This window comes from Coenobita brevimanus, chromosome 106 (genome assembly GCF_032717465.1).
Source record: "Coenobita brevimanus isolate Jiangsu-jjx chromosome 106, ASM3271746v2, whole genome shotgun sequence".
NCBI lineage: Eukaryota > Metazoa > Arthropoda > Malacostraca > Decapoda > Coenobitidae > Coenobita > Coenobita brevimanus.
This window is the reverse complement of record NC_137059.1, coordinates 15,658,414-15,681,031: the sequence shown is the minus strand read 5'-3', so window position 1 is coordinate 15,681,031 and position 22,618 is coordinate 15,658,414. Positions and strand designations below refer to the sequence as shown.

The window sequence follows — 22,618 nt, the reverse complement described above, 5'->3', positions numbered from 1 at the left end:
TTCAGATGTGTCGATCTCTACTGCAATCAGTTCTACTTGTGATGGTATATCTAGGTTTATTTCCTTGACTTTTAGATTTTTCTTAGTTAATATTATAATTCCTCCTCCTTTTTTTAAATTTCTGTCTCTTCTCCATATATTGTATTCCTCTAAGTTTAGTATGTCATTGGATATCCTTGGTGTTAATTTTGTCTCAGTTAGGCATATTATTTGTGGTTCATTTTCTCTGACATAATCATTCATCTCTAGTAATTTAGATACCATTCCATCCACATTTGAGTACATCAACTTTATCATCTTGTTTATATACTTGTCATGACATGGTTCTACTAACTTCCTCCTTTTTCTTCCATCCTGTTTGTGTACCACTTTCGTACCTGCAATCCTATTACTATGTAAAAAAATTTCTTCTTGTCCTCTTCTGATCTTCCCTCATTTTTTGTTTTTGCTTCCTCCCTTTTCTCTTTCAGTAATTCCAGTTCCTCTTGTGTTAGGCATCTTTTTATCCATACATTTTTGAACTCCTCTTTTTCCATAAGATTCTTTGCATTTTTTAGTATCTCTTCCACAGTGTTTACACTCTGGAAAGTCACCTTTAGAGGTCTTGTCTTGCTTTTCTCGTATTTCCCTAACCTTTTGTGTTCCTCTATGTCTTTACTACAGATTTCCTCTGATACTTCTTTCGGTAAGCTCATTACATTTGCCATCTCCTTTTTGTCTCTAGTGATTTTGTTTTTAATTTCTTCCTCTTCTATACCAGTGATTACTATTGATTTATTTATTTCTACTGAATCTCTGACTAACTTTGGATTGTTTTGGATTATTCTTTTCACTTCCTTTTTAATGTTTTTTTCCTCCAACCTTGTTTCTAAGTCTTTCTTTACTTTCACCATTTCAGCATACGTGATTTCTACATCATTTTTGTAGCTTTGCACAGCTTCATTCACCTGTGTTATCTTCTCCTCAATATCACTGCTCTGGTCCATAAGACTGCTTGCTTGTCTAATTGTCTCTGTGTCATTTTTTAACTCTTCCATAACACTCTCGTGATTAACTACTGTACTTCCCATTTCACTCACTTTCTTCCTAAGCGTATTCAATTCCACTGTTAGTTCACTGATGGTTGTGTCTTTCTTATTGGCCTCCCTTCCCAGTTTTTCTATCTCTTCCTTTTGCAAGTGCATTTGCCTCTTTATTTCATCAATTTCATTTTTGAAAGCCATTTCTAGTTTGTGTACACGTTCAACCAGTCTATTGTGAGTCTCCACTTCAACCAGTTCTTGGTAGAAATCATCATTTTGCTTTTTACTTTTATCCCTTTTCTTTTCCAAATTTGTTTTACTGAAGTATGTATCCATTTTGTAATACTAAATGAACAGAGTATGTACTTACAAAGTATGCACGCTTTCCCCGTGTTGCTGTAGTATAAACAAACCCAGCTGACTCAACGCATCGTGGTTCTTTGTTGTTTGAAAGTCTTATTTAAACTTATTATTTCTTTTCCTTTTAATAATGAAAAATCATTTAGTCTAACCTGGTACAGAGCTTGACTCATTCAAAGATACTTATTTAGGTAATGCCTCTGGCCGTGTTGAGCTTGTATGGAGCGCCGGTACAGACGTCCACCTCCGACGATGCCGTGTGTGTGTGTGTGTGTGTGTCAATAGGAGTAGAAAGGGAATACCCGGTACATGATACACAACAGACATTGACAACACTGAGCCGTCGTTACAACACACCAGAACTAGCCAGGTGGGGTAGCAGAGCAGCGTTATAAATGCACCACACTACTTTCACACAGGCCACACACCTTCAGTATTAGAGTACACAGTCACGTTGGCCAGACTTTGCAATTTCTGTCCCAACCCAGCAGTGCTGTACAAGACTTTTTGTGAATACCTGTATTAACCTCATCCAACTTTAAGCCCACAGATCCCTTTATGACCTATCCATGTTGATCTAAACTTACAGATAAAATCGTCAACAGACAGCGGTAGTAAAAGTGTTACTGTGACTCCCTGCACACCTAAACGTGAACCCGATGGACTGCAGGATGAAGTTACCTCTCTGCAGTGCCACAGCCTTTTGTCATGGGATACGGATTGAGCAACGTATATATAAATAGTGGTACTGGCTTGGTTATATCAGTGCCACCACCTGCAGGCGTCCCTCTCCAACACGTCACCGGCTTGAAGGGAATCCTCTTCAAAAAATAAAAATAATAATAATAATAATAATAATAATAATAATAATAATCAATAAACCGACAATAACCAATAAATCGACGGAAGTAAACAATATACGAACATTCTAAAAATTTCGGGGGCAGAATGTTTACAATTTTCGGCAAGGACACGAAAAGAGCCGACATCCTTTATATATCTCCAAACAACAATATTCTCCCACCAAACTAACACTTATTTACCTCCATTACCTTGCATAACAACAGTAAGCAGAATTAAGTGAGGATATTAGCTGTTAGTAAGGAAAATATGGAGGCAGAGCAGGATACTTACTACGCCAGCCATCTTCAACGTCTGCTCTCACAAGAATGCCAAATACCTCAATACAGCCACTTTCCCTCACACACGTACACCCTACTAGTCTCTACCTAACATTAGTGAGTAGAATTATGTCAGTAAATTAGATGGAAGCTGCCGAAACACGAATCAGAGCAGGATACCTAAGCTGGCCTTCTTCGGCGTCTGTTCTTCCACTTACACCACCATTCCACAAACCATCTCAACACACGAATATTCCATCACATACCTATACCCTAATAAGCTCCAATACTTTATTTAATATCAACGAGCAGATTTATGCACGTAAATCAGATGCTAGAGGTAAAATTATGGAAGTGGACCAGGATACTCACGAAGCCAGCCTTCTTCACCATCTGCTTGGAAGTTGTTGTCCTTTCCTATCACGAAACACGAATACTCACCAGAAATGCTCACCTCTAAGTTGTCTCCATTGCCATATCTAATTTTCACAAACACAATAATACAAGTAAATTAACTGTAACCGCTTGAAAATGTGGAATCAAGGCAGGATACTCACCTCATCACTCCTAAATATTCTCTTGGAACATGGCGTCGGTTACACTTACACTCCCAACGCCAACCTCGGCAGTATTCATAAAGATCTTAAACCAATTTCCGAGATTTAAAAAGTCTTCACAGCATTTTAAAAGTATTAGAAATAATTTAGTTCGGTTGATTGTTTCGGTTTTTATTATTTTTTTGGTTTGTTTACGCGAAAACTAAAAAATAAACAAGCAATTTTATACACGTGCGCCGGTTGCTCAAAACACTTATAATTTTGGAACCCAGGCCTTTTCCTAGATGTAAGGCCCGCGAGATTCAAATTGGTATTACAGTTTCCATCAATACGCTGGTTTATATGCTATTAGTATCGCTGCACTTATGATTGAGTTAGCTGTGTGAAAGATTTGTATATGCTACATTATTTGCATGGATACTACCCTCTTACGGGATATTTTGGGTTTGCTGACGATAACATGAAGCCGAAGTCAATAACAACGAACAAAATTCCAGCATCTGGCACTCCTTTCTAGTTTCAAATTCTCTTCCTAAAGTTAGTTTAAACCTCAGCAGTACTAAATGTTACCTTTTTAGACACTTAGGGAGGAAATCACGGTACAATTTTCTTTTGCTTCCCTTAGACGAATATAATGTACTGTGACAGAGATACCGCGATGCAGTGTAACAAAATATAGCATGTGTAGTTAGGTAGCGAGATTTTTTAAGAACACACAAACTATATACTTACCCTTCTATCTTGATGAGTTATCTAACAGTTCACTTTCAATGTTTTATTGCATATTTAGTGAGTACAGGTTATTTGGTGGCTGCATTGACTTTTGAATTATAAGTCCTCGACCCAAACCTTTCCTTTTACAACTTTAATCACGTACCTCAGCGGCAGAAAAGGATAATGCTACTACTCGACATCTATACCTCTTCATTACTAACACCATAGTCCAGCATTCGTCTTTTGCTACATCACAGCATTCAGGATAAAGAGATGGCAATTTTAGGCCAATTTAAAGCGAAAGGAGCACTGTAGGCCTTTATTATTATTATTATTGCATCTGTGTTTACTTTGCAATTTTTGAACCATGGAGAGGGGTTACATGAACGAGCGCACATAAATACACATCTCCCCCACCTCCTTCGTAGCACCTCTTTCTTAGCGATTTGTTCTGCACATTACGTTAATTTTCACTATCCTCTTCCTTTCTGATAATGCTGCCAGCTGGAGCAGATGGAGAGAACACTTTAAGGAATTGTTGAACGTAGAGGATGGAAGTAATGCGAGTATAAGTGGCTGGGGAATGGCTGGGAGAAGGAGGGAGGTGAGAAGACAGGAAGAAATCAGTAGGATAGAAGTTGTGGAAGCAATGAAGAAAGTTAAATCGGGGAAAACCCCAGGAATTGATGGAGTGTGTGGTGAAATGCTGAAGCATGGGGGAGAGATGGTAGTAGAATGGATGTGGAAGATGTGCAGATTGGCCTGGGAGGAAGGTAGAGTCCCGGAGGATTGGAAGTCAGGTATAATTATTCCCTTGTACAAAGGAAAAGGGGAAAAAGAAGTGTGTGGTAATCATAGGGGCATTTGTCTTCTTAGTATAATGGGAAAAGTGTATGGTAGGATACTTATAGACAGAGTTAGGGAAAGAACAGAGAAATTAGTTGAAGAAGAACAGGGAGGCTTTAGGAAGGGAAGAGGTTGTGTAGATCAGATATTCATTCTTAGATCTTTAGTGGAAAAGTTTCTAGAGAAGGGAAAGAAGTTGTATGCGGCTTTCATGGATTTGGAGAAAGCATATGACAGGGTGGATAGACAAGGATTGTGGAAAGTGTTAAGAATATATGGAGTAGATGGGAAGTTCTTGAATGCTGTGTAGAGTATGTACGATGGTGCGAGGGCTGCAGTGCGTGTGGATGGTGAACTGAGTGAATTTTTCCCTTTGAGAGTTGGTTTAAAGCAGGGATGTGTCATGTCTCCATGGTTGTTCAATCTGTACATGGATGGGGTAATAAAAGAGGTACAAGGTAGGGTAGTGGATGTTGGAGTGGCCCTGGTGAGAGAGGATAGTGTTTGGAAACTCCCTGTACTGTTGTTTGCAGATGATACTGTGTTGTTGAGTGAAGACGAAGGGGAGTTGCAAGGCTTGGTGGATAAGTTTGAGAGTGTGTAAGAAACGGAACCTAAAGGTGAATGTAGGGAAGAGGAAAGTGATGGTCTTTGAGAGAGGTGAAGTCAGTGAATGTACAGCGAGGTTGGATGATGAGGAATTGGAAAATGTGAGTACGTTTAAGTATTTGGGTAGTGTGATGAGTAAGGATGGAGGTTTGGAGGGTGAAGTGCTTGAAAGGGTACAGCAGGGAAGAAAGGTTGCTGGTTCCTTGAAAGCAGTGATAAGAAACAGGGAAATGAGCATGGAAGTGAAAAAGTTACTACATGACAGTATTGTGATACCAACTCTAACGTACGGAAGTGAAGCTTGGACATTGTTGGAAGGACACAAGTCAAGAGTGACAGCAGTGGAAATGAGTTATTTAAGAGGAGCCTGTGGAGTCACGTGGAGAGAGAGGCTGATGAATGAGGATATAAAGGAGCGTTGTGGTGTGGATGTGGATGTGATAGGAAGCATTATGAGGAATACACTGAGGTGGTTTGGCCATGTGGAGAGGATGGAAGGTGAAAGACTGACGAAGAGAGTGTATGTGAGTGAGGTGGAGGGGGGAAGAGGGAGGGGGAGGCCGAGGATGAGATGGAGGGATGGGGTGGAGAGGTATATGAGAGAGGGGGGTGTGAGTTGGGAGCAGGGCAGTGAAATGGCAGGGGACAGGGCGACTTGGAGGCGATTTGTTTGTGGCCACCCCAAACGGGATTGAGGCGTCTGGCAATAGATAGATAGATAGATAGAACATACAAGAGAATGATAAGGTGTAATGTGCCAAACAAGTTGCTACAGAAGAGGCCATTGATTTGATAGCCATTTCCCCAAGGCCGAGCAGTCATCCTACATCCCAAGTCCTTCACGTCACCACTTAGCCACTAATACCCACCGTCCACAAGTCTCACTCAGGACTGTGATGATATTAGCAGGGTGTTAGGAAATTTCAATGGGTTGTGCAGCTCAGTCATGTTTTAGACTCAAATCAGCAGACTTTCGTTCCCTCGCGTGGACTCGAACGTGCATTCTTTCCAACAGTAGACCTCTTCTCTAACCACTAGACCACCACCTCCACCATGACTTGAAGTGGCCTGAATGTAGCCCACGGTTATATATGTATGTCTATGGACCTGACCTGACCCCACTAGACCCATTGTGACCTAATTCCACTGGTAACCGGAATGTCAAAATAAATGGTCAAAGCACACCTACTTCACTGCCTTTAAAGTGTAGGGGCCTGAGGCTAGAATAACCTAATCCAGTATATTTAAGGGAACCTAAGCCGCCTACTTCCCTTAGTGGCAGTACAGGCTGTGTACCATTTATAAAGGCAACATACACACGTGGCCATGGGTCACCTAATGGCCGCCCTCCACATTACTCCAGCCCCAGCAGCCTCTAGGCACTCACACTGTATGATCTGATACCAGGGCTTTTCAGTCTGCCTCTTGCAACCCCACCCCAAACAATCATACCTCTCACTCTCCACACCCAGCTGTCATCATCCTTTCCCATCCCCCCTCAAAAAAAATAAATAAAAAATAAATAAATAAATAAAATAACCTACTGAGACCCCAAGGCACCTTTTAGAACAGCCAAACTCAGGTACAATAATGCCAGAACAGCAGTCAGTGGGGTAGAGTTTATTTGATGCCACACGGCTTTGGTATACAGTCCAAGAGGCGCTGGTGTATGTGAGCATATAATGCCAATGACCATGTGGAGAGGGTGGTGAGCGAGAGACTGACAAGGAGAGTGTATATGAGTAAGGTGAAGGGGGGGAGAGGGAGGGGGAGGCCAAGGATGACATGAAGGGATAGAGTGAAGAGGTACAGTATATGAGAGAAGGGTGTGTGTTAGAAGCAGGACAGTCAAATGGCAGGGGACAGGGTGACATGGAGGCGATCTGTTTGTGGCCACCCCTTACGGGATTAAGGCGTCTGGCAATAGATAGATAGATAGACCTGTATCACGCATTTACCGGCACTCCTTATAGTATCATACGGCACTCAAACGATACAAGGGCTCGGTTTAGTATGGTAGGCAGGGGTATGGTAGGCAGGGGTACGGTAGGCAGGGGTACGGTAGGCAGGGGTACGGTAGGCAGGGGTACAGTAGGCAGGGGTACGGTAGGCAGGGGTATGGTAGGCAGAGGTAATGGTAGGCAGAGGTATGGTAGACAGGGGTATGGTAGGGTACGGTATGGGGAGGTGTGGCATGGTACAAGCTACTGTTGGATATGATAAGATGCCGGCAAGGTAAGCGAGATTTAGACTAGGTGTGGTAGGGTAGGGTAGGGTAGGGTATGGTAGGGTAGGTTTGGGTAAGGCAAGACAGGATAGGGTACTGTAGGGTAGGTTTGGGTAAGGCAGGACAGGGTAGGGTACTGTAGGGTAGAATTTGGCAACACAGTGTAGGGTAGAGAAGGGTTATGTAGGGCAGAGTATGGCAGCACAAGGTAAGGTAAGGTAAGGTAGGATTAGGTAGGGTAGTAGGGTACGGTAGGGTAGGGTAGATTTACATGGGTTAGACCAGGGCAGGAGAGAGTAAGGCAGGGTTACTGTAACTATGATAGGTTAGGGTAAGGAAGGGTAGGGTGGATTTACATGGGTCAGACTAGGGCAGGAGAGGGTAAGGCACGGTTAAGTATGACAGGTTAGGGTAAGTAAGGACAGAAGACTTGACATTCAGAGATGCACATTATGCCACTGTTAACACTGCTTATAACCTTACACAGCAAAATTAACCCATTCAGCTCAAAGGCGTCTCGCTACATTTTTATCACTGTCAGAGGAGTTTATTAGGCTTAACACAAACACATCTTGGCCTGAAAGGGGTAAAAGCGACGGGCAGACAGCATCAACATCATCGTCATCATCATCACCATCATCATCATCGTCATCATCATTACCATCATCATCATCGCTGTCATCATCATCATCATCATCATCACCACACTAATCGTGTCTTCTTTTAACATATTACAGACATTACTAAATATATAATCAAGATGATAGTCATTTATCATCAGAATTACAATAAGTCAGTATAATAATCGTCATCATTTCCACTATTATCATCATCATCGTCATTATTGCAATCACCATCAACAATATTATAATAATCACCTAATAATCATCGAATCAGTATCATCATCATTTGCACAATCATCACCATCATCGCCATTATTACAATCACCATCAACAATACCATAAAAATCACCTAATAACCGTCTGTCATCATCATGATCATGATCATGATCATCATCATCATCATGCTAACCCTACATCCAGTACATGTAATGGGCTGGGCATCATCCACATAGTGAAAAGGAAAATACAAAGCTGGCAGAACTACCCATAGAGTGGCCAGTGAAATGAGCCACACATTCATTCACCAGTCACTCCTTCACAAACCAAGCCACATTCTTAATACAACTATAGTGCGTTCATTTTAACTTGGCCGTGATTTTTGTCCTTTTGTAGCTTACTTCCTGTAGCTCAATGGCAGAATAATACAATACCCAGACAACATGCCTTCCACAGCACTTCTTCGTGACTAGCACCATATTCTAATGTTAAGCTCAGTAGACATATATAAGTTGGAGATGGGATTTCTGCACCTAGTTAAAGTGAACAGAGTATATGTACGAATTTCTCTCTTTTCTTGACAGTTTTCTCCTAACTCAAAATTTGGACTTTTTCAAACATTCGTATCAAGTATAATATCCCCAGACGTTTCGACATATTCATCTATTTCATCCTCAGTGGAACTAAAAAGATAAAAATGACCTGTAAGGTAATTAAATGCCTAAAAGAACTATTTGAACTTGAGCTCATCGTGCTTATAAAAAAAAAAAAAAAAAGGTGTTAATTACAGGGTGGACTTAACAGCAAATTATAATCAGAGGGACAGCAGACAGACAATTGTGTAGGACAGGTTTTCATCGATAAATATGAATGGATTCTAGTACTGTCAGGTTCTTACAGGTACATGTGTCTATTATACAGAAATTCTTGGGATCAACAGAAGTATTACAATTCTATGTATGTTCCCTTACCGCTGAGTGAGGAAGGTCGCTCACAGGCAGACCTGACCTGCTCCACTGACCTCTGTGCTGGTCAATCCTTAGCTTGAAGGCTGGTATGGTCCTGCCAATATACCCTGTGTGGCAACTAAGCCACTTGTATTCATAAACGATTGACCAGCGGATGGCAGTCGGTAATAAGTCTTTGTAATGAGAGTCACATAGAGCCAGGATTCCGGGGGCTTGAATGGTGAGTGAATGGAAGCGTGGCCCATTGGACTGAGCAAACTTGGACTGTCTGGACGTTGCTACTCCTCACCCTGCCCTAAGGTGGGAAAGGAGGTCCGGATGATGATGATGATGTATGATGAGATGGAGGCATGGAGTAGAGAGGTATATGAGAAGGGTGTGAGTTGGGGGGAGGGAAGTGCAATGGCAGGGGTAGGGCGACATGGGGGCGATTAGTTTCTGGCCACTCCTTCCGGGATTAAGCTGTCTGTTTATTGATAGATAGTATGTATGTACAGTACTGTATTTATGTGTTTATGTATTTACGTGTGTGTGTGTTCTTACCTTACCTAATTGTTCTTACCTAATTGTATCTTTACAGGAATGAGTCAAGCTCGTATTGTCCCGTGTCTTAGACCACATTTATCGTACATATCCTTAAATTTGTGAATTGTTTTGGCACACACTATTTCATTCGGTAGTGCATTCCATTGATCAATTGCTCTGTTTGGGAAACTGAATTTCCTTATATCTTTATCACCTCTCTTCTTATGCAGTTTTTTGCAGTGTCCTCTTGCTGATGCTTCTCCATATGTTAAGTAGTCATTTATGTCTATTTTCTCCTTTCCTGATATGCACTTATATAGCATTATCATGTCACCTCTTTTCCTTCTCTCCTGTAGTGTTTGTAGATTCAGCTTTTTTAGTCTTTCTTCGTAGCTTAGGTCCCTTAAGCTTGGTATCCATCTCGTAGCGGCCCTTTGAACTTTTTCAATCATGTCTATATGATTTTTGAGATGAGGGCTCCAGACTATTGATGCATATTCCAGGGTTGGTCTAATGAATGATGTTATTATCCTTCTTAGCATGTCTTCATTTATGTATGTGAATGCTATTCTCATATTTGCAAGCAGTGTATACATGTTCCGTACCTTCTCGCTGATGTGGTCAGCCGGAGATAGTCTGTTATTGATAATCACACCTAGGTCTTTCTCTCTTTCTGATGTGTATAGGGTTTTATTTCCTAACTTATAATCCCTCCCCGGAAAACAACTAACTAAAAAAACAAACAAGAAGCCTCGGACAAGGACTGACCAAACGTTGACGACCCAGGACCGGACAAAGGACTTGGTAATGTGTACATGGAATGTAAGAGGAGCGAATGATGAGGTGAAAGAGAGAGAGATTGTCCAGGTGCTTGAGGATGCGAAAGTGGATGTATGTGGAATAACTGAAACAAAATGGAGAGGAGAAAGTGTGAGAGAATGGGAGTATGGATGGGGTATATGTGCAGGAGTAGATGAGAATGAGAGGGCAAAGGAAGGAGTGTGTATAGTTGTGAGTAAAAGATGGAAGAAGAGCATAAGGCAGTATGGATCAGTTGGGTCAAGGATTGTGTGGGTAAAGTTGAAAGTTGGAATACAAATGTGGGCGATTGTGTGTGTGTATGCGCCAACGCAAGATCGTGCTAGAAGAGTGAGAGAAGAGTTCTGGACAAATGTGGAAGTGTGCATGGAAAAGTTTGGAAGGAATGAGAGAGTGTTTTTGATCGGTGATATGAATGGTAAAGTTGGTAATGTGAAGGTGGATGGAATAGTTGGTGAGTGGGGTGTGCCTGCTGAGATAGATGAGAATGGGAGTGCGTTAGTGGACATTTGTGCTGGGAGGGGGTTGGTAATAGCCAATACCCTCTTCAGGCATAAAATGATCCACAGGTATACATGGCGAGTGATGAGAAGGGTGGGTGGTGAACTGAATGAAAGGAAGGCAATGATTGATTATGTGTGTGTGGATGAAAGGATGCGAAGATGTGTAAAGGATGCAAGAGTGTATAGAGGTTGGGGAGTGGACTTTCTGACCACTACTTGGTGGTGGCCAGAATTAGGATGCAAGTAAGATGGAGGAATAGAAGAAGGGAAAGACGAGAGGAAGGAGTAGTTGCAAGGAGAGTGGAAAGGTTACAAGAGGATGAGAAAAAGGCAGAGTATAAGAGAGAAGTGGAGGAACGATTGGGCAAATATGAATTGGAGCAGATGGGAGACGTGGAAGGTGTGTGTAAGATATTTACAGAAGAAATATGTGCAGCATGTGATGTGGTGTGTGGAAGGAAGAGAAGACGGAGGGGGTGCAAGGAACAGCGTGGTGGACTGAAGAGGTGAAACAGGCTGTGGCACAAAAGAAGAAAGCATACAATGAATGGATGAGAAATAGGGGCGTGGAAGAAGTTGAGAGGCAGAAGAGAGAGTTATATGTGGAAAGGAAGAGAGAGGTGAAAAGATTAGTAAGAGAGAGTAAGAAGAGAGTGGATGAGGAATTTGGAAGGAATTTGAGTGTAAAGTGGAGGGACTGTAAGAAAATGTTCTGGAGAGAAGTGAAAAGAGTAAGACAGGGTGGAAGTGAAGTTAGCAGGGGAGTGAAAGATAAACATGGTAGATTACTAGTGGAGAAGGGAGAAAAAGTGAGCAGATGGAGAGAACACTTTAAGGAATTGTTGAACGTAGAGGATGGAAGTAATGCGAGTATAAGTGGCTGGGGAATGGCTGGGAGAAGGAGGGAGGTGAGAAGACAGGTAGAAATCAGTAGGATAGAGGTTGTGGAAGCAATGAAGAAAGTTAAATCGGGGAAAGCCCCAGGAATTGATGGAGTGTGTGGTGAGATGCTGAAGCATGGGGGAGAGATAGTAGTAGAATGGATGTGGAAGATGTGCAGATTGGCCTGGGAGGAAGGTAGAGTCCCGGAGGATTGGAAGTCAGGTATAATTATTCCCTTGTACAAAGGAAAAGGGGAAAAAGAAGTGTGTGGTAATCATAGGGGCATTTGTCTTCTTAGTATAATAGGAAAAGTGTATGGTAGGATACTTATAGACAGAGTTAGAGAAAGAACAGAGAAATTAGTTGGAGAAGAACAGGGAGGCTTTAGGAAGGGAAGAGGTTGTGTAGATCAGATATTCATTCTTAGATCTTTAGTGGAAAAGTTTCTAGAGAAGGGAAAGAAGTTGTATGCGGCTTTCATGGATTTGGAGAAAGCATATGACAGGGTGGATAGACAAGGATTGTGGAAAGTGTTAAGAATATATGGAGTAGATGGGAAGTTGTTGAATGCTGTGAAGAGTATGTACGATGGTGCGAAGGCTGCAGTGCGTGTGGATGGTGAACTAAGTGAATTTTTCTCTTTGAAAGTTGGGTTGAAACAGGGATGTGTCATGTCTCCATGGTTGTTCAATCTGTACATGGATGGGGTAATAAAAGAGGTACAAGGTAGGGTAGTGGATGTTGGAGTGGCCCTGGTGAGAGAGGATAGTGTTTGGAAACTCCCTGTACTGTTGTTTGCAGATGATACTGTGTTGTTGAGTGAAGATGAAGGGGAGCTGCAAGGCTTGGTGGATGAGTTTGAGAGAGTGTGTAAGAAACGGAACCTAAAGGTGAATGTAGGGAAGAGTAAAGTGATGGTCTTTGAGAGAGGTGAAGTCAGTGAATGTATAGCGAGGTTGGATGGTGAGGAATTGGAAAATGTGAGTACGTTTAAGTATTTGGGTAGTGTGATGAGTAAGGATGGAGGTTTGGAGGGTGAAGTGCTTGAAAGGGTATAGCAGGGAAGAAAGGTTGCTGGTTCCTTGAAAGCAGTGATAAGAAACAGGGAAGTGAGCATGGAAGTAAAAAAGTTACTACATGACAGTATTGTGATACCAACTCTAACGTACGGAAGTGAAGCTTGGACGTTGTTGGAAGGACACAAGTCAAGAGTGAGAGCAGTGGAAATGAGTTATTTAAGAGGAGCCTGTGGAGTCACGTGGAGAGACAGGCTGACGAATGAGGATATAAAGGAGCGTTGTGGTGTTGATGTGGATGTGATAGGAAGCGTTGTGAGGAACACACTGAGGTGGTTTGGCCATGTGGAGAGGATGGAGGGTGAAAGACTGACGAAGAGAGTGTATGTGAGTGAGGTGGAGGGTGGAAGAGGGAGGGGGAGACCGAGGATGAGATGGAGGGATGGGGTGGAGAGGTATATGAGAGAGGGGGGTGTGAGTTGGGAGCAGGGTAGTGAAATGGCGGGGGACAGGGCGACTTGGAGGCGATTTGTTTGTGGCCACCCCAAACGGGATTGAGGCGTCTGGCAGTAGATAGATAGATAGATAATCCCAATCAGGTCTTTTTCTACTTTTACCAAACTTGATTACATGACACTTGTCCACATTGAATTCCATTTGCCATGTACTACTCCATTCATGAAGTTTATTTAATTCTTCTTGTAGCTCCATACAAGAGTCTGTGCTAGTAATTCTCCTTTGTATTTTTGCATCATCTGCAAACATATTCAGATAGCTCTCATTTCCAGTGTTACTGTTTATATCATTTATGTACACTAGAAACATGATTGGTGCCAGCACCGAACCCTGTGGTACTCCACTAGTCACTTCTTTCCATGATGAGTAGTTTCCTCTTAGTACTGTCCTCATTTATCTTTTTATGAGAAAGTCTTGCATCCAACAAAACAGTTTGCCTCGAATTCCTCCTTCATGGTACAGCTTCCATAAAAGTCTTTGGTGTGGTACTGTGTCAAAAGCTTTCTTGAAATCTAAATAGATACTGTCCATCCATCCTTCCCTTTCCTGTATTGTATTTGTTACTCTGTCATAGTAGCTCAACAGATTAGTAACACATGATTTTCCTTTTCTGAAGCCAAACTGTCTTTCTGTTATCATACTGTGTTCTTCTAGATGATTTACCCAAGCTTTTCTTATAAGTTTTTCTAATACCTTGCTTACAACACTGGTTAGTGATACTGGTCGGTAGTTGAGAGGATTTTGTCTATTTCCTTTCTTGAATAAGGGGACTATATTTGCTTTTTTCCAAATATCAGGTAGTTTCCCTTGACTCAAGGATTTCTTGAAAATTAAAAATAATGGTTTACTTAACTCCTTTGCACATTCTCGTAACACCCAACATGAAATTTGATCAGGACCACTTGCTTTTCCTCTGTCTAATCTACTTAACTCCTCCTGTATTACTTTTTCTGCTATTTGTATATCTGGTAGTATGTGTGGACATGCGTGTTCCACATAGTCCCTCTCAAAATTTTTTTCTTCTGTAAAAACTAATTGGAAATTCTTATTTAGTGCTTCACAATTATCTTTCTCTTGTGTATAAGTGATTCCCTTGTCCGTGATGGATTGTATTATATCTTTTACTTTGGTTTTGCTTCTGATATAGCTGTAAAACAGCTTTGGTTGATCACTACTTTTATTTATTATATCCTCCTCAAACTGTTTTTGGGCTTCCCTCCTTATTCTTGTATAGTCGTTTCTTTCCTGTTTGTAATTATTATACGCCCTTTCACTATTGTGTCTTCTGTATCTATTCCACAACAAATCTCTTCTTTCTTTTGATTTTTTACATTCTGTAGTTAACCATTTCTGTATTTTCTTATCTGCTTCTTTGTGCTGTGGGATGTACTTCTGGACTCCTATTTCATAAAATTCACAAAATTTTTTATATACAGCATTTTAATCTTGTCCTCTAAGCTCATTTTCGCAATCAACTTCTAAGAAATACTTCTTTAGGTCTTGATAATTTCCCTTTTTATAGTTTAGTCTCTTTTTGTAACTGTCATTGCTGTTTACTATGTCATATGCTATCCTGAAGTTATAATTTAGTACTGCATGATCGCATTTGCCGAGTGGAGGGTGATATATTAAACTGTCAATGTCATTTTCTTGCCTAGTAAATATTAGATCTAGCACTGAAGGTACATCAAGTCCTCTTTTTCTAGTGGTTTCCCTCACATGTTGCGTTAAGAAAACTCTTGTACGAGATCCAGGAGCTTTTGGTCCCAACAGCTTTCTTGGCTATTTATATCTAGAGTATTCCAATTTATATTTGTATTGAAATCCCCAGTTAGTATAATTCTTTCCGATTTCTCTTCCATTTTATGTAGCAAGGATCTTATACTCTGAACTGTACTCTCTGCCAGGTCCTCATATTCGTCTCTTTCCCATGTGTTTGATCTGGGTGGCATATACAAATTGGCTACAATTACTTTACCTTCAGATGTGTCGATCTCTACTGCAATCAGTTCTACTTGTGATGGTATATCTAGGTTTATTTCCTTGACTTTTACATTTTTCTTAGTTAATATTATAATTCCTCCTCCTTTTTTTAAGTTTCTGTCTCTTCTCCATATATTGTATTCCTCTAAGTTTAGTATGTCATTTGATATCCTTGGTGTTAATTTTGTCTCCGTTAGGCATATTATTTGTGGTTCATTTTCTCTGACATAATCATTCATCTCTAGTAATTTAGATACCATTCCATCCACAATTGAGTACATCAACTTTATCATCTTGTTTATATACTTGTCATGACATGGTTCTACTAACTTCCTCTTTTTTCTTCCATCCTGTTTGTGTACCACTTTCGTACCTGCAATCCTATTACTTTGTAAAAAAATTTCTTCTTGTCCTCTTCTGATCTTCCCTCATTTTTTGTTTTTGCTTCCTCCCTTTTCTCTTTCAGTAATTCCAGTTCCTCTTGTGTTAGGCATCTTTTTATCCATACATTTTTGAACTCCTCTTTTTCCATAAGATTCTTTGCATTTTTTAGTATCTCTTCCACAGTGTTTACACTCTGGAAAGTCACCTTTAGAGGTCTTGTCTTGCTTTTCTCGTATTTCCCTAACCTTTTGTGTTCCTCTATGTCTTTACTACAGATTTCCTCTGATACTTCTTTCAGTAAACTCATTACATTTGCCATCTCCTTTTGGTCTCTAGTGATTTTGTTTTTAATTTCTTCCTCTTCTATACCAGTGATTACTATTGATTTATTTATTTATACTGAATCTCTGACTAACTTTGGATTGTTTTGGATTATTCTTTTCACTTCCTTTTTAATGTTTTTTTCCTCCACCCTTGTTTCTAAGTCTTTCTTTACTTTCACCATTTCAGCATATGTGGTTTCTACATCATTTTTGTAGCTTTGCACAGCTTCATTCACCTGTGTTATCTTCTCCTCAATATCACTGCTCTGGTCCATAAGACTGCTTGCTTGTCTAATTGTCTCTGTGTCATTTTTTAACTCTTCCATAACACTCTCGTGATTAACTACTGTACTTCCCATTTCACTCACTTTCTTCCTAAGCGTATTCAATTCCACTGTTAGTTCACTGATGGTTGTGTCTTTCTTATTGGCCTCCCTTCCCAGTTTTTCTATCTCTTCCTTTTGCAAGTGCATTTGCTTCTTTATTTCCTCAATTTCATTTTTGAAAGCCATTTCTAGTTTGTGTACACGTTCAACCAGTCTATTCTGAGTCTCCACTTCAACCAGTTCTTGGTAGAAATCATCATTTTGCTTTTTACTTTTATCCCTTTTCTTTTCCAAATTTGTTTTACTGAAATATGGATCTATTTTGTAATACTAAATGAACAGAGTATATACTTACAGTGTGCACGCTTTCCCCGTCTTTCTGTAGTATAAACAAACCCAGCTGACTCAACGCATCGTGGTTCTTTGTTGTTTGAAACAGTCTTATTTAAACTTATTATTTCTTTTCCTTTTAATAATGAAAAATCATTTAGTCTAACCTGGTACAGAGCTTGACTCATTCAAAGATACTTATTTAGGTAATTGCCTCTGGCCGTGTTGAGCTGGTATGGAGCGCCAGTAAAGGACGTCTTCCTCCGACGATGCCGTGTGTGTGTGTGTGTGTGTGTGTGTACTGTACCAGTATGTACCAGTGTGTGTGTGTGTGTGTGTGTGTGTGTGTGTGTGTGTACTGTACCAGTATGTACCAGTGTGTGTGTGTGTGTGTGTGTGTGTGATATATATATATATATATATATATATATATATATATTATATATATACAGTAATCACTCCAATATCCGATATAATAGAGCCATAGGTAGGTCCGGATATTGGTTCTGTCCGGATATTGGGCCCCAGCTGATGGACTTGTACTTATGGACCCTAACTCAGAGAAACACCTATACAACTCCCTCTGGACATGCATAGCATCTATTTAAGACCCAAATCACACCAATAAGGCACATACATGACTGAAATAAATGCAAAAGAAACATAAAATGAGGGTTTAGAAGTAGGTTCATACAATATTAAACATTCTGGTGACTGGCTCCTGGACTGGTACTTATGGACCCCAACCTAGCCTAACTCAGAAAAACACCTTCCTACTGCACATGCATAGCTCCTAACACCCTATTCACACCAATAAAGTACATTAAAGAGTGAAGTGAGGTAAGTATAGTATGGAAAAAAGTACAGTATGAAACATTCTTAAGTCTGGATAGTGGGGATGTTCGGATATTGGGCATCCGGATATTAGAGTGATTACTGTATATATTTTTTTTACTAAGAAACTGGCATATTTTTGCTTATATTCCTGCACATTATCTTATAATCATAACTGTGACATTATTACCAACCCCAGAAATATGGTAACAGCCAATAAAAAAGACTACTTTTTTTTAAGCAACACTGTAAAATATTTATGCCACGTTTCTGTATTGCTGTATAAATATTTTACGCATAATCAGTTTACTGTTCTTTCATATATTATAATACGTTACCATTATATTATAATGTGTTTATCTTACTGTGATGCCTATTACATATATATCAGAGCCGTTCACATAGCGGGTATGGAACACGTGGCACCACTGTACAGAGGTTCGTGCCCCACCTAAACCGCCACTTAAGATTGGTACCACCATAGTGCTCTACCTTGCAATTACAGTACCCCCCCATGACAAAAATAAAGCTTGAGGCAAAAGTACTGTAAAAATTGTGTTCCATTAGACCTGCTCCAGTAAAGTGAAAACTCAGATTACTCTCACTACAAGGTGGAGCACTTGCCATGTGCTTAGACATCATTATCCCATTATAAAATGTCACACAATAAGATAAGTTGCTGCCCATAAAGAGCAATTGGGGGAGGCAGTGGCTCAATCGGTAGAGAGGTGGCCTGCAGTCCTAATGGACCCGGGTTCAAATCCCCGCTGGGGCAGGGAACAGTTTAAGGATTTGAATTTCATAAATATCTACTGGAAGACCCGTCGACATGTTGTAAAAATACCCCTGCTAATACCAACACACCAGACCTGTATGAGACAGCCCTAGCCTGTATTCAATATGGACGGTGGGTATTAGCGCCAAAGTGGTGACATGTAGAGGTGTATGGAATGTAGGAGGACTACTGGGCCTTGGGAGCAGGCTGTGAAGCCTATGCCTAGAGTCAGACAAAAAAAAAAAAAAAAAAAATACATACATGTACAATATTTTAGTGTGCACATGTTGTGCAGGATACAGTGCACCTTGCTGCCCAGTTTATTTCATACCAAATGAATGCCCTGTACTGCTGTACAACTATCACAGTGAACAACCCTCTCCCAATACAGTGCACTCTCGATATAATGAACTAACTGGTACCGAACCCTTGAAGTTAAAGCCGAACACCACGCTGTTCAGTATTTCCCAGGCGTTTTGGCTTTTACCGAACAAAGATTGTTACGGTAATTGTACAGCATTGTTCGGCCATATACTCGCACACAATAAGATACAGGTAGGTCTAAATTAGGGATGTATCGGATGTCAGAATTTAAACATCCGCGGATGCGGATGTGAATGCGGATATCATGTTTCTGTATCATGCGGATGTGGATGTGAAACTATGACATCCTCGCGGATGCTGATGCAGATGCGGATGTTTTCAGGATATATTGTTGCATAATCATTTAACTAAAGCTCGGCCCCTTGGAGACAGCTGCCTATCCCTTATCCCAGCCTTGGGAACTGATTTTTCCCTTCTTTTAAAATATTCATAATGAACTCAGCTACTGTAAAAAATACGGTTTTTTCAGACAGTGGTACTTTCAGCACCTTTCTTTAACTTACTGTGACACTTCCCTAGCCATAGTCTCCATAACAAACACACGCACACAGCCGTACACACCAATATAAATGCATTTTGACTCCCACTAACCCTATTAGACACTACAAAGTACCAAGGTTAGCGTATTACCCTTATGACTCTTATCGACTTGGTGGAGTTAGTCACAGCACTTTGGTCTTGTGCAGACCAAAGCACTATAGGATAACTACAAAATTATGACCGCCTACCAGGGTAAACAGTAAACACAGCAAACAAGTCGTATCACGGAAAAACACTAATGTTTTTGTTTATAACGAAGGCATTGTATTTAGTATATCCACCACATCCACTTTGTGTCTCGTTCAAATGCGGATGCGGATGTGGATGCAGATGTTTATTAAAATGCCAATGCGGATGCAGATGTATATTTTTACATAAGTGCAGATGCGGATGCGGATGTTGAAATGGATGCGGATGTTCCGCGGATGCGGATATCCGATACATCCCTAGTCTAAATGGCTCTTTTTCTCAATAAATGCTCTATTTACTAATTGACATATTTATTCTTACCTTTCAGGAAGTAATTGCACTGCAAATAAAGACTGGAAGTAGGTCTTGGATAAATCTATGTTCATTTGTCACTCAGTATTTACATGGAAAATGTAGGTAAAAGAAACTGACACTGTACATTGCCTGTTACATTACAGTAAATACTACATACCACAGAATAGCAAAGTAAACAGTACAAAACACCTGCATGTACATTAAACATAAATTGCATTCCACACTGGCACAGATAGTCACTGATAACCACCACAATCCTGCACTATACTGTACACTGCCTTTACACTACTGTATACTGGTTGATCAGTATTTACAGCGAAAGTGTGGGTAAACTCACTGTACATTAACTGTTACATTACACTAAATACTGTATTACATAATAAAGTATAGCAATGCAAATAGTACAGAACAGCTGCAAGGACATTAAACATGTTTTTCATATACACACACAGTGTGTGGGGGGGGAGGGAACCCAACCCTGGTGGGTATTTCCTGCACGTCCATTCTTTTACCAAACAGTGTTCATTAAAAGAACATAATGTTCGGCCAACTCAAGGTGGTCGTTAAAACTGAAATTCATGGAAAGAGTTCGGTATATTGAGGGGTTACTGTATCTAGAGTTTCACATTATTATATCACTCATGGTTAATAATGTCTTGGCTCAGTAGATCATATGACACGATGCATGAGGGGTGGCCTGCCACAAGTACCAACAGTAGCTAAAGGGGCACTACAGACCAAAGCACTCATTTTTTTTTTTCCTACAACCCACTTTTTAAAATTTTCCATTACACTCTCAAACCAGCCTAAGAGATAAAACATGTCTTCTCTCTCACTTGTTAGTGAATGGCACCATGCCTGGTTAAAGAAGAAGAACAATAACAACCTAGTGCCAAAATCCAGCGCAAAGCCAGATCATTGGCAACATGACGTGTACGCTGGGTGGGCCGGGAGCACAGACATGGCGTCGTGAAAGCAATGGGTCAATGCGAGAAATATATTATATTACAGATGGGGCTACTGATGTAAGGAATGGAATCAGATGTCAGAAAGAAGACCAACAGAGGTACGGAAGGACATGATATTATGGAAGGAAAAATACGGTGATTCTCGGAGAAAGTCTGCAAGAAGCAGGGGACGTTGGAGGTGAGACAAAAAGGAAACGAAATACGTCACTGTAGAGTGTAAAGAGGACAATCAAGGAATATATGCCGTACAGAAAGAATGGTATTGCAACGAGTACAAAGGGGAGGGTGACCACCAGACATCAAATACAAGTGGGTAAGTCTAGTATGACCAATTCTAAAACAAACTAAAGCAGTCTCCCACCTCCTATTACGGTGGCAAGGGGTCAACCTGGGGGAAATAAAGGGTTTAACAGCACGTAATTTATTATTAGTGACAGAGTCCCAACAAGACTGCCACCGGTGTTGAAGGAGGGAAGATAGGGCAGGAAGAAAGTCAGAGACTGGAATGAGGAAGGAAGGAGAGACATGCCTGTTACCAGCCATGCAAGCCAACTGATCAGCACGTTCATTGTCCATGATGCCCACATGTCCTGGGACCCAACAAAACTGGACTGTTTTACGACGAAAGGAGATACGTAACAACCATTCCAAGATACGAAGGACTACAGGGTAAGAAGTAGAGGGTGACTGAAGAAGGGACAGAGCACTATATGAATCAGAGAACATCACAAATGAGGGTGAGGAGGCACGACAAATATACCGCAATGCAAACAAGAGGGCATATAACTCCGCTGTTAGAACACTTGCACAAATAGGAGGGCTGAAATGATAAAAGGTGTTAGGAAAGGGAATAGTGAATCCAACACCTGCAGGGGTTTTTGAACCATTAGTGTACATAGGTACTACAGAGGAAAGGTGGGAGAGATAGTCTGAAAACTGGGAACGGAGAATGAATGAAGAAGAACCGGACCTGGTATAAGGGAAAATGGAAGGTCAAACATGGGGTCGTGGAAGTAGCCACAGAGGGAAAAGACATGTGCGGAAAGAGAAAACATTACTTACAGTAAGGAAAGAGTGTGAGAAGAGAGTATGAGTTCGAACTGCAAAAGGTGGCTTGGTCCTAGGAGTGGAAAACATGTCTAATTCAGGACTGGGAGGAAGTAGAGAAGAGTTATGAGGAAAACAGTGCAACTTAGCGTAGGCACAAAGAGAAAGTAGAGCATGACCGCAGAAGAGTGATGGAACTCCTGATTCGGCATACAGACTCTCAGCTGGGGAAGGCTTAAAAGTTCCAAGAGCCAGACGCAACCCGTGATAATGCACAGAATCAAGTTGGTGGAGGACGGTGTCTGAAGCAGAAGAATAAACTTGGCAAGCATAGTCAAGTTTGGAGAGAACGAAAACAATACAGAGACGAAGGAAAGTAGTCCGATCAACACCCACAACACGTGAGACAACGTTTGTAAGAGACGGAGGCGTTGCAAGGCTAAGATTTTCAAGGAGACAATATGATCCTTCCAAGTAAGACAGGAGTCAGAAAGAAGGCCACACAAGGAAGTGGAGGTTTTGTATGGAAGAGGAGAGTCACAGAGAAAATGAGGTGGTTGAGAAATAAGATGAGAACGAGTAAAAGTAATTGCATGAGACTTAACAGGAGAGAACCAAAAGCCATGAGAAGTAGCCCATTCTGAGGCAGCAGAAACCGCGCATTGCATAAGATCACCAAGGGCAGAGATATCACAA

At 40.9% G+C, this 22,618-nt stretch overlaps 1 protein-coding gene across 1 annotated transcript in view; it reads left to right on the top strand.

Moving 5' to 3' along the window:
* The window catches only part of LOC145416548 (zinc finger BED domain-containing protein 5-like), a 35,200-nt gene extending 15,273 nt beyond the window's left edge, over positions 1-19,927 (top strand). The window contains exon 2 of the mRNA XM_080285513.1: positions 19,921-19,927. Within this exon, the coding sequence (XP_080141639.1) occupies positions 19,921-19,927 (7 nt within the window). The remainder of the gene's footprint in view (positions 1-19,920) is intronic.
* The last annotated feature ends 2,691 nt before the right edge of the window (positions 19,928-22,618 follow it).